At 34.7% G+C, this 14,777-nt stretch overlaps 2 protein-coding genes across 2 annotated transcripts; one reads left to right on the plus strand and one right to left on the minus strand.

Moving 5' to 3' along the window:
* Positions 1-9,321: 9,321 nt before the first annotated feature.
* LOC140830358 (uncharacterized) lies at positions 9,322-10,206 on the minus strand. The gene has a single exon (XM_073193629.1). The coding sequence runs from the start codon at positions 10,204-10,206 to the stop codon at positions 9,322-9,324; it is 885 nt and encodes a 294-aa protein (XP_073049730.1).
* Positions 10,207-12,348: 2,142 nt separating this feature from the next.
* Positions 12,349-14,176, plus strand: LOC140829500 (small ribosomal subunit protein uS19-like). The gene is made up of 4 exons (XM_073192771.1): positions 12,349-12,500; positions 12,588-12,733; positions 13,286-13,343; positions 13,641-14,176. The coding sequence occupies exons 1-4, from the start codon at positions 12,498-12,500 to the stop codon at positions 13,887-13,889; spliced, it is 456 nt and encodes a 151-aa protein (XP_073048872.1). The 5' UTR covers positions 12,349-12,497; the 3' UTR covers positions 13,890-14,176.
* Positions 14,177-14,777: the final 601 nt, after the last annotated feature.

Here is a 14,777-nt window from a genome sequence, read left to right on the forward strand (position 1 = left end):
TTTTGTAGTGAACCTCCTTAGCAGCCAAGAAACTTCAATTTCAATCCCACAAGTCTACAAACCTAAAAATAAATATAATTCCATGGTTTTATATTGTTTATATTTAATCAAAATTCTTCAATTGACTCTAAGATTAGTACTACATTATTTGTTCGCCGAGCCCTCCATTTCTGATTGGGGTCAACAAAGGAGTAAGCCGACTTCAAATTTGTGGAAATTAAACCTTATAATTTTGACTAGTTAAGATACATATATGTTCATGAACACATCACAATTGAGAAAAGTAGAGTACTCTACCTAACTTTTTTTATTTCTATTTGAACGTATTGAACAATTTCGATTATTCAATCAAAAACATCAAAATAAATTTTTTTTTTCGTAACAATCGAAACCAACAAACGTAACATATAGGATCAAGTGGTGCATTTTATGATTTTATCTCATAAAATTTCTTGTTCGAAAAAAGTTATCATGATTTTATTTGATAGACATCATGCATTAAATTTCAAGAATTTTTTTCCGAACCCCACCCCCACCTATCCCCATATAAATACGCGCGGCTAGATGATGTGGAATCCCACATATTTGCATACAAAATGAGACACTCTTACATTTTGCTTCTTACGGTACTTACCATTGTAATTTTGCGTATCGAACCAAGCCAGAGTAGTAGATTATTGCAAGAAAACCATTGGGAAGTTTTAAAGTTGAAGCGTATATATATTAACTCACTTGAAAGGGGTCCAGTCCCTCCCTCCGGCGCATCAGGTTGCACCAACATTCCTGGTGGTGGTGGAGGCTGCCCATTAATCAATTCAAAGAACTTTGCCAGCTTTGCACTGCCTCGTTCTGGAGGCCGGCAGTAGTGGCGGCAGTCACGGTGAAGATGGCAATGGAGCAGGTCTCACTAATTTGATGACCACTTGAGATGAATGAAAGCTTCATAATATCAAATTTTGGGCATGGAAAAACTCCTTACAGTCTGATTGTTTAATTTCATTATGAATTTTTTAATTGGATTGTTATATTATCATTTTCTCTACTCTATTGTATAATTCAACATGTATATATGTACTATAAGCCTGGAATTGGACTATGATTATTATATTCGTTTTGTAAGAAATTCATATGGTATGAATTTTCGGTTGATCATTTGTATGTACGATCGAGCAATAAAGGATAGATCCTTGAAGCGTTGTGTACACTGTAAACCCTAGAAAGCACTGACGATGTTCCAAGATAACCAAGAAAACATAAAACGAGAGAATCTCGTGTGTTCTGATTTCTTTTGTTATATTTTTTGTCTAAAACAATTGTCCTTGACTTTCTCAAATATGAATGTATATTGGGCTATGTGGGCACCAAGATCAACCCACTCAAACTTACAATATTTATTTTTCATTTCCCCTTAAAATTTGAGTTAATCTAATCTTTTAATTGCAGATCAATTGAGCAAACAAGTGACTACATCTTTTTATCATAATAATTCTTAAAATTAATTTACATGTGGAATTTAAAATTTAAGTTTTTCTCTAAATCTGATTGTATTCATTTTGGGAAAAATTATATTTTGCATCTTTTTATTTTTTGTCATGTTGTCGGATTATTTACTATTTTAGCCTACTAATTTTAATTTTTCAATTTTATTTCTCTCTCCGAAATATTGATGTAGCACTGAAAAATGATGACGTGACATTGAAAATTGTCGAAATGACATTGCACAATACCCAAATATCTGATACCTTTACACTCTTGTAAAAAAAAAAACTAAAATTGATAGAATACAAATTTATATATATATATATATTAAAATCATGGATTAAATAATAACTTGATAAAAATAGAAAATACACAATAAGACAACTATTTTTTTTAAAGTCCTGTTTGACTCCGTTGCTGTTATTTTGACGAGGAAAAAAACTAGACTATTTATGCATTTATATTAACAATTCATGCAATGTTAGTAATACATGTCGCATGCTAATTAGGCGAAATTGCGTGTTCGTTCTGACAATGTTTTGGACTTAGGATCCAACAAAGAAATATTGCACGATGTGAATCATTTGTCAATTAGGCCTACTGTATATATCAATTAGTCAGTATAATGCACGTGTTAAACGGCCCCGGCACACCGCTCCAGGGTCTATGCAAAAAAATGTATATTCAATAAACTATAAAAAAATCCGTGGATCAAACATATATTAATGTCATATGTATTTTATACGAGGCTTATTTTATTTGAGATCAATTTATTTCATAATTATTCTACAGAAATAAATTTCAATTTGGCGCATTAAAATATTTAGTTTGATTTAAATTTCAAAGTTTTGATATAATATAATAAACACGACAATTTCAAGATAGTAATTTTTCAAAGTCAATAAACAGGTGGTCGATGCACACACGTTAGTTTATTTGTATTAAAAATAATATATGAAAGGTATGAAGAAATTTAATTATGTAAAACTTTTTTCATATTTGGTAAAGGAATAAGTGTAAAAAAAATCTCCCTTCTGAATGTTTTAAATTAGTTAAAAAAAAGAGTATAATCAACCACCACAAATTTGCACATTTTATAATATCTATTTCACACCTTAACACTAAACCAAATTGAATCATTAAATCCCAAATATTCACTATTTCTAAAAATCGGTTACAACAAATTTCTATAGTCAACCTTTTTTGCACAAAATGGCGTTTGCTTGTGTCATGCAATATAAATCGAAATTATTTAGTCAGAAATTTCAAAATCGACTAAAAAACAAAAGAAAAATGAAAAACTAAATTGAAAACAACTAAACAAGGGATTAACGTTTGACTTTGACCCACTATGTATACTTCCTGCGACGAAATCATAATGACTTGACCCGATCGAAAAAACTAATGGAATATATATGAACAAGGAACCATTCAAACTCCATTCTTGACCGCCAACTTCAGCTTGCTTGAGAGGAAACATTATATATAGGCACACGTGTGTTGCGTGTGTCCTGAATACATGTGGCTAATATATTAAATATTCATGATATTATTACATAATGACGTCACAACATAAAGAAGAGAGTTTATTTTTCACGGTGGCTAGTTTGGAGAAGAAATAATATTATTTTTCATGTGAGTAGTTCCTTATGACGGTGAATATAATATTATTTGTTAAGAAAAAATATAACATAAAAAATGAGAAAGGGTAAAATAGAAAAGAAAGTTGGTGTCCTCATAGAACAGTTATTATTAGGGGCTCAACTATAATAAAATAGTAAATAGTAAATATAAAAAAATAAAAAGGGTAAAACATGAAAGAAAGTTGGTGTCCTCGTAGAGTGGTTATTATTAAGGCCTCATACTTAAAATAATAGTGTGTATATATATATATATATATATATATATATATATATATATATATATATATATACACATATATACGCACCTTGTATGAGCAAAATATCTTTAAATATGAAATGATCGATTAATGCTTTTATCATATTAATTTAATCTTAATGAAAGGAAGATAACATCGATATATAAAAAAATTATAACTGCATTAAGTATTAATAATTTATGTTTTTATCTTAAAAATATTTTTTTGTTTATCGACTTGTTCAGTTTTGGGTCGTAGGCTTGTCCATTTGTTTTGATGCATTAACTATTAATTTCAGGTTATTTTGGAATATTTTTTCAATGCTACGTCGACACTCGACACTCAGACAAAATAGAACCAAAACAAAAATAAAATAAAATGAAAATTATTACATCAAAACCAAACTTTGAGAAACCATTATGTACAGATAATTTTTAGGATAAATTGTCCTTAAAAATTGCACGGGTAATATGAAAGCACCGGATCGAGCACATCACAGCGACATCATGAATATGTATAACTGGAAACATACTTTAGTTGTTTCGATACTTCAGATATAAAATTATTATATTATTTGCATGTTTTATTGGGAAGAAATCAATTAGCTGAATTGGAAATCGAATATATATATATATATATATATATATATATATATATATATATATATATATATATATATATATATATATGGCAATACAATTTATTAAAATATATAATAGATCATTTACATTGGAATTTTGTTACTTTAACATTTACTTTTGATGATCACTTCAAAAGTTCAACTAACTAATATCTCTTTATTAACAAGAAACCAAAAAGTTGTCGGTTTGCATGCTACAAACTAAAGACAAATGAAAAAATTAAATGAAAAAATTAAAAAGAATCATAAAACAAAAATAAAATCTTGTCGACGGAATTAGCTTAATCTGGCAACCACAAAACCCTCTGTTTGTCAAGCTTCGCCATTTGTTAAATTCAAAAAGATCTCAACCCAAGATTTACGGAAGCCCAAGCTGGCCACGCACGGACGGCACGGCCACCAGCAAAGTGTTTTTCATTCAAAGGGCAACTGCCGCCGTTACCCTGACCAGGGATGTAAGTGCACGGAGAACCCGCAGATGGTGGCACCGGACCTCGTGGAAGAGACGCGAGTAAGGTAGCTTGTTTCCTTAGCCTTTCCTCCAAGCCCAAAGGTCTCCCAGCATCTACTTGGTGTAAAGATGCCGCTATACAGAATAATATTTGAAGGATTACAAACACTTTTGTTTTGAATGAAACCATTTTTCTTGTGAATTTTGATCGCCACACCAAGCAGTTTTCTATGTTTGTCGCAGCAAGAATAAGGGAGTTGTTGGTTTGGTGGATATATTTATACCCGAATTCGAAGTTCAAACTTTATTTTTTGTTGAATCAATTTTCTATATATTTTTAAAAATTCTTATTGACTTCGTCACTTGGACGAGGTAGTATTGGTTTGGTTGGCTACGCGTTACCAATTATATATAACTGGTAGCGATTTGAACATTGTCAAAGACAATTAATGCTTTTGTGAGTCATAATCTATATCTTTAGAATAAAAAGTTTATGGAGGATTAATATTATCGATCAATATTTACACCATAAATCATAGCTCCGATCCGAAGTTACAAACCAATTGATAAGAGTGTAGAAATTATGTTTACCAAGACATACAATAGAAGACATTCAATGTACAGTTTGAATTCTTACTTAGCTGACATCATGCTAATTAATAGTTTGATTAACATGATCGTCATGCCTGACCTTATATATCTATCTATTACGACCGGGGAAAATATTTGATGTGGTCTGGATATCTATAATTTTTTATTTTATTTCTTTCTAATACATAAAATTTTTAGTAATAATTTTTTTTTCCGATTGTGAATTGTAGATAAATTCCGATGATATTTTTTTTAATTTTTTTCCGATTGTGAATTATAGATAAATTCCGATGTGGTATGGATATATATAAATTTACATTATTCATTATTTTTCACACACCATGTGTGTGCAAAATTACTAATAATCAAGAAACACATGTTGGTGCTTTGGACTCGGAACGTAGAAATCAAAGCTTTGGTATATAACAAAGTCTTTAGTCCAATTCAAAGACACGGAATGTTTGAATATTGGATCGTTATTATTATTTAATTAAATGGAGAGGAAAACATTGGAAAATAATTATAAAATTAATTAATCGTAAATTTTAACCACTTTGAATTTTTCTAGTAGGAACCTGCCCATTTCATCATTCAGGTAATATCATATGTTATTATATTTTATATAATACGTATCTTGGAGAACATTTGACTAGCGAAAACAAGACCAAGGAATTTCATAAACATGTACAAAATTTAAATATTAAAAAACCCAATCTTAATAAAATTCACTAAGATATTAAACAATTTTTATTTTATCAAAATTTATGTGCAAAAAAAAATTATTTTAATCAGATGAATTCACTTATAATTCAGAAAAGTAAAAATAAAAAAAATTATCTTATTCGAATAAATTTATCTAAAAAGTAGTACAAAATATTGGGAAACATGCCTTATAACAGTAACCATGTATATATACTATATAGCAATGTGTCTAAATTACTCTTTTTATTTTGGAAAACATAAAAGTTAATAGTTCTTTAAACATTATTTATTTATAAAATATTTTTTTTTGATCAAAGGGGAGGGGGACACCCAAAAGAAAGTGCCTAACTAATTGGCACTCTCCTACCGACACTCACACCGAGCTTGTCTTCTTCTATTATCTCTTTCAATCTTGTCGAAGGGACTTCAATTTCTTTCCAGCCTCTGTCATAATTGTGTGATGTGATGTCGAAGCCAAGAAATCTGCTGCTCTGTTTTGTTCCCTGTAGATATGCAATGCTTTGACTTCCCACTCCCTATCTAGTAGATTTTTACATTTGAAGATCAAATTATAAAGTGAAGAGCATGGCATCCCTTCTCCATGTAGCCACTTTACAGCAACCTCTGAGTCTATTCCAAGCTCTACTTTTTTATATCCCAGCTTCCAAGTTAGTTCCAAGCCTTTATAAATTGCCCATAATTCTGCTTCCTCAATGGTACAGATGCCTATATTGTAAATGAATCCCGTAATCCATTCCCCGTTTGACTTCCTTAAGATCCCACCTCCACCTGCCTGTTTACCCTGAAATTTGACACTTCCATCAACATTTAAAGCACACCAATCATTTGGTGGAGGTATCCACCTGATTCTTCGATATTCATGTGCAATTTTGTTATGAGGTATAACTCTTTTTGTTAAAAAGGCTGCTTGCACTTCCAGATACTGGTCCTTTATCCACTTTGTCTTCATCTTGACATCCATCTTCTTATTCTTAAACACATAGTCATTCCTCCATTTCCAAATCCACCAAATTGCAATTGCAAACATACTGTTCCAGTGGAAATCAGTATCTTTCTGTGTGGCTTTAGCTAGGTTCGACCACATCCAATCATCAAAAGGGAGTCTTAAATTATCTTTATTCTTGCTTTTGGCAAGTAGCTCTCTCCAAATCCCTTTTGCCTCTTTGCATTTTCTGAAAATGTGGTCTACATCTTCAATTTCTTCTGTACATAAAGGACAGTGACCCTCTGTAGTAAATCCTCGTTTGACTCGTTCTTCATTGCTCATGATCTTTCTGAGAACAACTAGCCATACAAAAGCTCGAACTCGGTTTGGGACCTGAAGGTTCCATATGGTTTTCCACTTGTTTTCTTGTCTGTTGTCAACGGAATCAGCAACCATCTCATAAGCTGACTTTACTGTGAATAAGCCATTGCTAGTTCTTCCCCAGCAGCTAATGTCCTCAGCATTATCATCGTCCAAAAGGATGTAAGCCGCCAATTTGTTTTGGACATCAATTGGCAAGAGTCCTTCTATTGCTTTCCAGTCCCACCCTTCACCACTTATCCAATAAGCATTTATTTTCTTGGTCTGATCCATTTCTGCAATGTTCTTGAGCAATACATTTTGCAAAGGTTCCTGAATTAGCCATCTATCCGTCCAGAAACAAGTAGACTTCCCATTTCTAGCAGCCATTTTTCTACCGTTTTCCAGCACTGTACTAATTTTGGATATCCCTTGCCAGGCATTTGATGCGCCATGTTTTGCTATGATATTGTTCGGATTATTTCCATTGCGCATATATTTACCTTTCAAAACTTTCGTCCAAAGGCTGTCTTTTTCCTCTAAAAGTCTCCAGCCCAGCTTAGTCATGAATGCTAAATTCATGTTGGTTAATTTTCTTATACCCAAACCACCATTACTCTTTGATTTAGTCACTTGATCCCATTTCACCATATGGCATTTCCTTTCTCCAATTTTTCCCCCCCATAGAAAACTTCTGATGATTTTCTCTAATTCCGAACAAATGCCTTTTGGTAAAAAGCATGTTTGCATAGTGAAAACTGGAATAGCATTTAGCACTGATTGTATAAGAACTTGTCTCCCTGCTAGGCTTAGGTATTTTGTTTTCCAGCCCTCTAATCTCGCCTTTACTTTTTCCAAAACTTGCTTGAAAAGGCTTCCTTTCACTCTCTCATGAATCGATGGAACACCAAGATACCTGTCCAAGTCATTTGTTAGAGGAATACCAGCAAAGGTTGATATAGAATTTGCCAAGGTGATATCGACATTTCTAGAAACGTAGATTTGTGATTTCTGACGGTTTATTCTTTGTCCTGATCCTGTGCAGAACTTATTCATGCATTCAAGAATAACTTGTATCTGTTCATTTGAAGCCTCCGCAAATAGCACCATATCATCCGCAAAGAAAAGATGCGAAAGAGGCGGCCCGTTTCTTGAAAGTTTGATTGGTTTCCACTTCCCTGAGTTCACTGCTTGACAAATTATATGACTTAGCCTCTCAATACACAAAACAAAAATGTATGGAGACATTGAATCACCTTGTCTAATTCCCCTTGTAGGTCTGAACCAATCAAGTTGCTCCCCGTTCCAATTTATTGAAAATCTGCTCGATTCGATACAGCTCATGATATTTCTTGTCCAATCTTGGTTTAGGCCTACGTCCATGAGTGTTTCTCGGATGAAATCCCAGGAAAGTCTATCATACGCTTTTTCGAGATCTATTTTTATTGCCATATACCCTTTTTTCCCATTCTTCTTCCTCATTGAGTGCAAGATCTCTTGGTATATCAATATATTGTCTGTGATTTGTCTTCCTGGTACAAAGCTGCTCTGAAAGTGGCCAATGATATCAGGCATAATTCCTTTGAGCCTATTCGTCATTGCTTTGGTGAGAATTTTATAGCTAACATTACATAAGCTAATTGGTCGGAATTGTGTTATCATCTCTGGATGCTGGACCTTTGGAATCAACGTTAATATGGTATCATTTATGCCTTGGGGAATACATCCTGTCTCAAAGAACCTGAAAGCCAAATCACATATGGAAGGACCCACCACAGACCACATGTTTTGGTAAAAGCCAGCATGTAGGCCATCCGGGCCCGGTGCTTTAAATGGAGACATATCAAAGAGTGCTTGCTTTATTTCATCAGTAGAGAACTTACCATGGATATAATTCAGCTTTGATTCTTCCACCGTAGGGAAAAGTCCTCTTTGCAAAGAGAAAGGATCTTCGCTCGGACTTGCTTGAAATAGGGATGTAAAGTACGTTTGTGCAAGCATTCTAACATTCTCTTCCTCTGTAATCCATTGACCATTCTCATCCTTAAGTGCGCCAATCTTATTATTACTGCGTCTTACAACGGTGGAGGCATGATAGTATTTAGTGTTTCTATCTCTTGATACAATCCAATCTTCCCTGGATTTTTGGTACCAGAGCAGTTCTTCCTGTTCTAGTACCACGTCAAGCTCTTTTTTAAGTTTATTCTCAAGCTTGAGCAGCCCTCCCCTCGGAGAAATAGCTAAAATTCTCTGGATGCCCATGATCCTTGAAATTAGCTTCCTCTTTTTAATATGAATGTTGCCAAAAGTAGATCTATTCCAGTCTGACATAACCTGTGCCATTTTACTATATTATCTTCAAGATTTTTCTTGTCGTCCCACTCTTTCGCAATAGTTGTCGAGAAATCCTCATGAGTGAGCCAAGCTGATTGAAATCTGAATAGTCCCCTGTTTTGTGAGCTTTTCTCTGCCTTAAGCTTAATAAGTAAAGGAGCATGATCTGATTGAATAATTGGAAGGTGCTCAATCTTGGCTTCAGGGAACATCTCCTTCCACTCCATATTACAAACACCTCTGTCTAACCTGGATCCCTTATAATTTGCAGGGGTTAAACCCTGTCTCCAGGTGAATTTCGCTCCCTCAAACCCCATGTCTATCATTGCTTGGTTAAAGATCCAGTTGGAAAAGTCTGTGCTTCTATGGTGTGCTGATCTTTTTCTTGAGGAAACCTCATCATCGGAGATCACTGAGTTGTAGTCTCCTACTGAGCACCAAGGTCCTTCAATGTTCAAATTTTCAGCAGTAAGGTCCTGCCATAATTTCTTTCTAAGGATGGCGTTGGGGCTGCCGTACACGATTGATAGGAGCCACGGATATTGATCGTCAACCATTACCTGGAATAAGATGAATTGAGGGTGGGTGTAAACTATATTCACACATATATTTGCTTCCCAGAACACCCAAATACCACCGCTAAAACCAACAGATTCCACTCTAGCCCAATTCTCGAAACCCATTTTCTTACAAATTTCATCAGCTTGTAAGCCAGAAACACGGGGTTCGAGCAGGCCTAACACACTCGGCTTGAATTTTCTTCTCAAATCCTTAATGACTCTCCTGGTAGGTTTCGAGGCTGCGCCTTGACAATTCCAAACCATAATATTCATAAGGACTATTAAAAGAAAGACACCACAGGTGGTGTAATGATACCTCAATACAAATTTGATCATTGTGACCATCTATGGTCTTGGAGACCATCCAAAGGAGTCTCCATGACCACTTCATCCATACAATTTAAAGACTTTTCTTCCATTCTCGTATCCTTGTCTCCATTGAAATCTGGAGGGTCTTGATGGTGCTCTTTCCCAACTGATGTCTCAAAAATGCTACAGTTTTCCATAGCATCTGGTGTTTGTGTATTTTTAATCACTCTTCTTTCTATAATTTTCCCACCTTGAGTGCCCCTGATGAGTGTATGTTCTTCTGCTGCCGCCGCTTGTTTCGATTTTGTTCTGTCATGGAGCTTTTCTCTGTCAACGTAGCTTGTATGGCTCTGATTCACCACCTCTTTCGAGTTTGCCATGTCAAATTCCATATTGTCCAGATCTTTATAATTTACTTGCACGTTGGGCCTTCTCCCTTTACCCTCTAATCCTTTATGCTTCGTTGGGCCCATTTTTGTTTGCTCCCCCTCTTCTAAAAGTGGGTCCATTGCTGTGTCATCCCCCACCTCCAAAGGCAAGGAATCAAAACCAGATTTATGCTCTTTTGGTGTAATTTCTCCTTTATTCGCCCATATCTTTCTATTATCGAGATTTCCGAAATTCGTATATTTTTTATCATATTTTTTTCCAAAACTGCGCGTATTTCGCCTGACCACCATCCATGCACCAAATTTCTCCTTAATTTCCGCTGTGTGAGCATTCGTTTCCGTCAGCTTTTCACCGGAGTCTTTCCTCTTCTGTTCCGGCAACTCGCCATGTTCTTCGTCGCCAAATAAATCTGGGCATTTTTCTTTGTGGTGGCCATGGATTCCACAATTAAAGCAAATCAAGTGCAGACCCTCATATTCGATTTTCATGATTCTTCTTCTAATTTTGAATTTAGCCAATAGAGGCTTAGTTATGTCAACTTCAACGCAAATTCTAGCGAACTTACCCCTTGAGATTAGACTAGTGGCCTGGTCTATTTTGATCGGTCTGCCGATTTTGCTTCCCACTTTCATCAGAAATTCTTGATCATAATACTCGATAGGAAGGCATGGAAATCGTACCCATGCAAGTAATTTCTCTGTGTTGTCAGCAAGGGGATTGAAATTGGGAGACCATTCCTTTGTAATCAAGTAGTGATCCATTATCATCCACGGTCCTTCATACTTTGCAAATTCATAATCATCAACCGAGGCAAACCTGACTATGTAGTAGTCATTCTCAATAGCGACCATCTCAATAGCAGCCTTAGGTCTCCATAATGCTTTAATCCTTCGAAACAAATAATTGTATCCGATTGTTCTTCCCAGCACTTTGACTATTAATGTTTTGCGCCATGGCCTACGTAGTCGAGCTTTCTCCTCCCTTGAGACTTTAATCTTTGGGCACCCTTCATCTTCCACTTCCTCTTCACTGTCATCGTCATCTGAGACGACGCCTTCTTCCTCACGATAAATGGCCATGTCCCTGGTTTTATCCTTTCCCAGGAGAGTATCCTTAAATGAGATTCTGGCTCTCGTATCATTGCTAATTGGATTCTCTTGGTTTATCATATGGATATTTGGCTGGACATTTTCCATTATCGCATCTTCGTACGATCTCTGCATTTGGTTCTCCTCCAAAGAATGCTTCGATTTCTTGGTGCTTCGTTCAAGGAGGTCCGCCTCCTCTTGAGAGAGCATTTTTCCGTTTTTTAATTTTTAGAAACCAAATTTATTATTTATTTATAAAATATTATACACAAGTATTGCATATATATGTGTATTGTATACATAGACATAAATTATGCTTATATATTTAAAAGAGTACATGAGGTGAAATACAACAATGTTTGCTTATATTCCAGGAAAACATTATTAGAAAATGAAAATTCTCGAGTCTATTTTTCAATTTTTTTATAAAATATATTTTTTCCAGATCATTTTTTTTCTTACACCTCAGTTTTTTCTATTTTCATTTTTTCGAACTACCAAAAAAAACCGATTTTTATTCACAGCAGATTTCATTTTTAAAAAAATATAACCAGGCAGTTAAATAAAATTTAACGAAATATCCCGGAAGCCAATATTTATCGGGCTTTTGACAAAACATTCGGCCCTTTAGCCCTCTTCGTTTTGGGCTCAGGACCAATTAGATAACTCCCTCTACTAATCGATTCTCATCCTCCATCCTGCTTGCAAAACCCTAGCGGCGGAGCTTCTTCTCAATTCAACAGCATCACGCCAATTCAATCAACAACCATGGTAACTAGTTTGTTCCATCTTCTACACTCTCGGAACTCCCAATGTGCGTGATTCTATTATTATGTGTATATGTTGTGTGTTGTGCAGGCTGACGTCGAGACAGAAGTGGCGGCCGGGCAGCCGAAGAAGAGGACGTTCAAGAAGTTTAGCTTCAGAGGTGTGGATCTGGATGCCCTCCTTGATATGTCCACTGATGAGCTCGTCAAACTCTTCAATGCTCGTGCCAGAAGAAGGTATTATGGTTTTTCTTTTATTTTCGTTATCCTATTGAGGTTTGATTATCTGTCTTTTATGATTTAGTGAATCGTTGATTAATTGAAGAACATGAATCGTACGGTATAACAGCTAAGGAATCTGTAATATCTTTTGTTGTCGTTAGTGGATGCTTAGTGTTTTTCTCGTTCGTGGTTTAACTTTGTCTATTAGTGCGAAGATACAATTAGGCTGCTCCTGCATGCTGCTCATGTATTTTTTTATCTTGTCAGTTTTTGATTTATGAAGCTTTGTTCTTGTGAGCTGGTCCCTTTCATGACATTTTTTATGTTGTAACCACGAACAGTGTCCGACTAACCACGTTTGAGGTGTGTTATAATATGATACTGCATTGATTTGTTGTGGATGATTTCAACTGAAAAGTGTGTTTCCCTTGAAAATTTGTTTCTTTATCACCGCTTGTGTTTGGATGCATGTATTGTGAAATGATACTTTGGTTATGTTTGTTTCAGCACATTTTATTTGCCATTTAAGATTTGATCCTATCCTTACCTGAATGATGAAATGGGCAGGTTCCAGAGGGGTCTGAAGAGGAAGCCAATGGCTTTGATCAAGAAGCTGCGCAAGGCTGTAAGTATTCCAAATTTTCAACTCATCATTATAATTCACCTTTTTATGCAATTTCTCGAGGTACGTTTTTCACTCAAGTTGTTAATGTTGTTTCACTCAAGTGTGTTTATACATAAGTTTTCCACTTGATCCACTCACATAGTCACATCACTGAATTTTTGTGCCTCTAGCAGTTTCTGGATTGCAAAATTTATTTATTTTTGATTAAATTGGAATAAATAGTTTTCCTATCATTCATTCTGTGCTTGCATACTCGTGGTTATGTTGAACTGATGTGAGCATATGGTATTTGTTTAGAAACGTGAGGCCCCACCAGGTGAGAAACCAGCTCTTGTTCGAACCCACCTGCGAAACATGATCATCGTTCCTGAGATGATTGGAAGTGTCCTTGGTGTCTACAATGGCAAAACCTTTAACCCAGTTGAAATCAAACCCGAAATGATTGGCCACTATCTTGCTGAGTTCTCGATCTCATACAAGCCAGTCAAGCACGGAAGACCTGGTATTGGTGCTACACACTCTTCAAGGTTTATTCCTCTCAAGTAAAAAAATTCTGCCCTCAAACCAAGAAGACATATTATGTTGGGGCCAACTCTTCCTCATTCCCGCCACTTGATTATTCTAACCTGCAATCCAAGGAGGGATATGAAGGGGAACGAATGTGGTTGTTTCTGAATTTTTGTTTCTCTTTAGTGTTTTATCGAAGCTGTTCGAGTGTTTGTTGAGACTTGTGACTTCTACATCTTGACTCCCGTCTGTTGAAAATTGGTTTCGGATAATTTGGAAAAGGAGTTTTGAATTCGATTTTTTTTTCTAAAAGAAAATTCGATTATCTTTTGCATGTTATTTTACATTTCTAATATTTCAGGAGGATTCCTGATATTTTTGGCATTCGTTATATCTTCTTTTAAAAGAAATATATAAGCAAACTAGAAAAGAAGCAAGTGTTCTGTTTGTGATCGCGGTTTTTGTTTATAACTTGTCGCATACTTGCATATCTGTTATGATTAATCTTTTGTATGTTATTATTGTTTCACCCTTTATCCTAAATCATTTATTCCAAATCGATCTATTTATTATTTGATTTTTTTGGTTATAATCGAAAATTTTGAAAAGTATTGTTCTTTTAAATATAGTTTAAAAGTATGCTGGTACGTGAAAAGTCATTGTTTTTGTTTATTTATATTTTATTACTATATTTACCCATTTTAATTTTATAAATAATATAATGTAATTTATTTTAAAAATTAACGTGTATTGCATTAATTTTAATTTTAATAAAATTTCTCCCATGTTTCTAAGTTCTAACCAAAACCGTTTCAATTTCGAAATTTATATCTTTTGTTGAAACAAATAGGAAAACAAAATTATTTCTACACAAGGAGAAATGAGATACATGAACAAGCATAAATATTATATTTACATTGGACCCAC

Source organism: Primulina eburnea, chromosome 4 (genome assembly GCF_022965805.1).
Source record: "Primulina eburnea isolate SZY01 chromosome 4, ASM2296580v1, whole genome shotgun sequence".
NCBI classification, from domain to species: Eukaryota; Viridiplantae; Streptophyta; class Magnoliopsida; order Lamiales; family Gesneriaceae; genus Primulina; species Primulina eburnea.

What these genes read in the sequence shown, in the direction of transcription:
- LOC140829500 (XM_073192771.1), top strand. An exon ending in AATGCTCGTGCCAGAAGAAG is followed by an intron (nt 12,734 to 13,285) that starts GTATTATGGTTT and finishes TGAAATGGGCAG; the next exon opens with GTTCCAGAGGGGTCTGAAGA. An exon ending in TCAAGAAGCTGCGCAAGGCT is followed by an intron (nt 13,344 to 13,640) that starts GTAAGTATTCCA and finishes GTATTTGTTTAG; the next exon opens with AAACGTGAGGCCCCACCAGG.
- LOC140830358 (XM_073193629.1), bottom strand. Translation starts at nt 10,206, where the DNA reads ATGGTTTGGAATTGTCAAGGCGCAGCCTCGAAACCTACCAGGAGAGTC.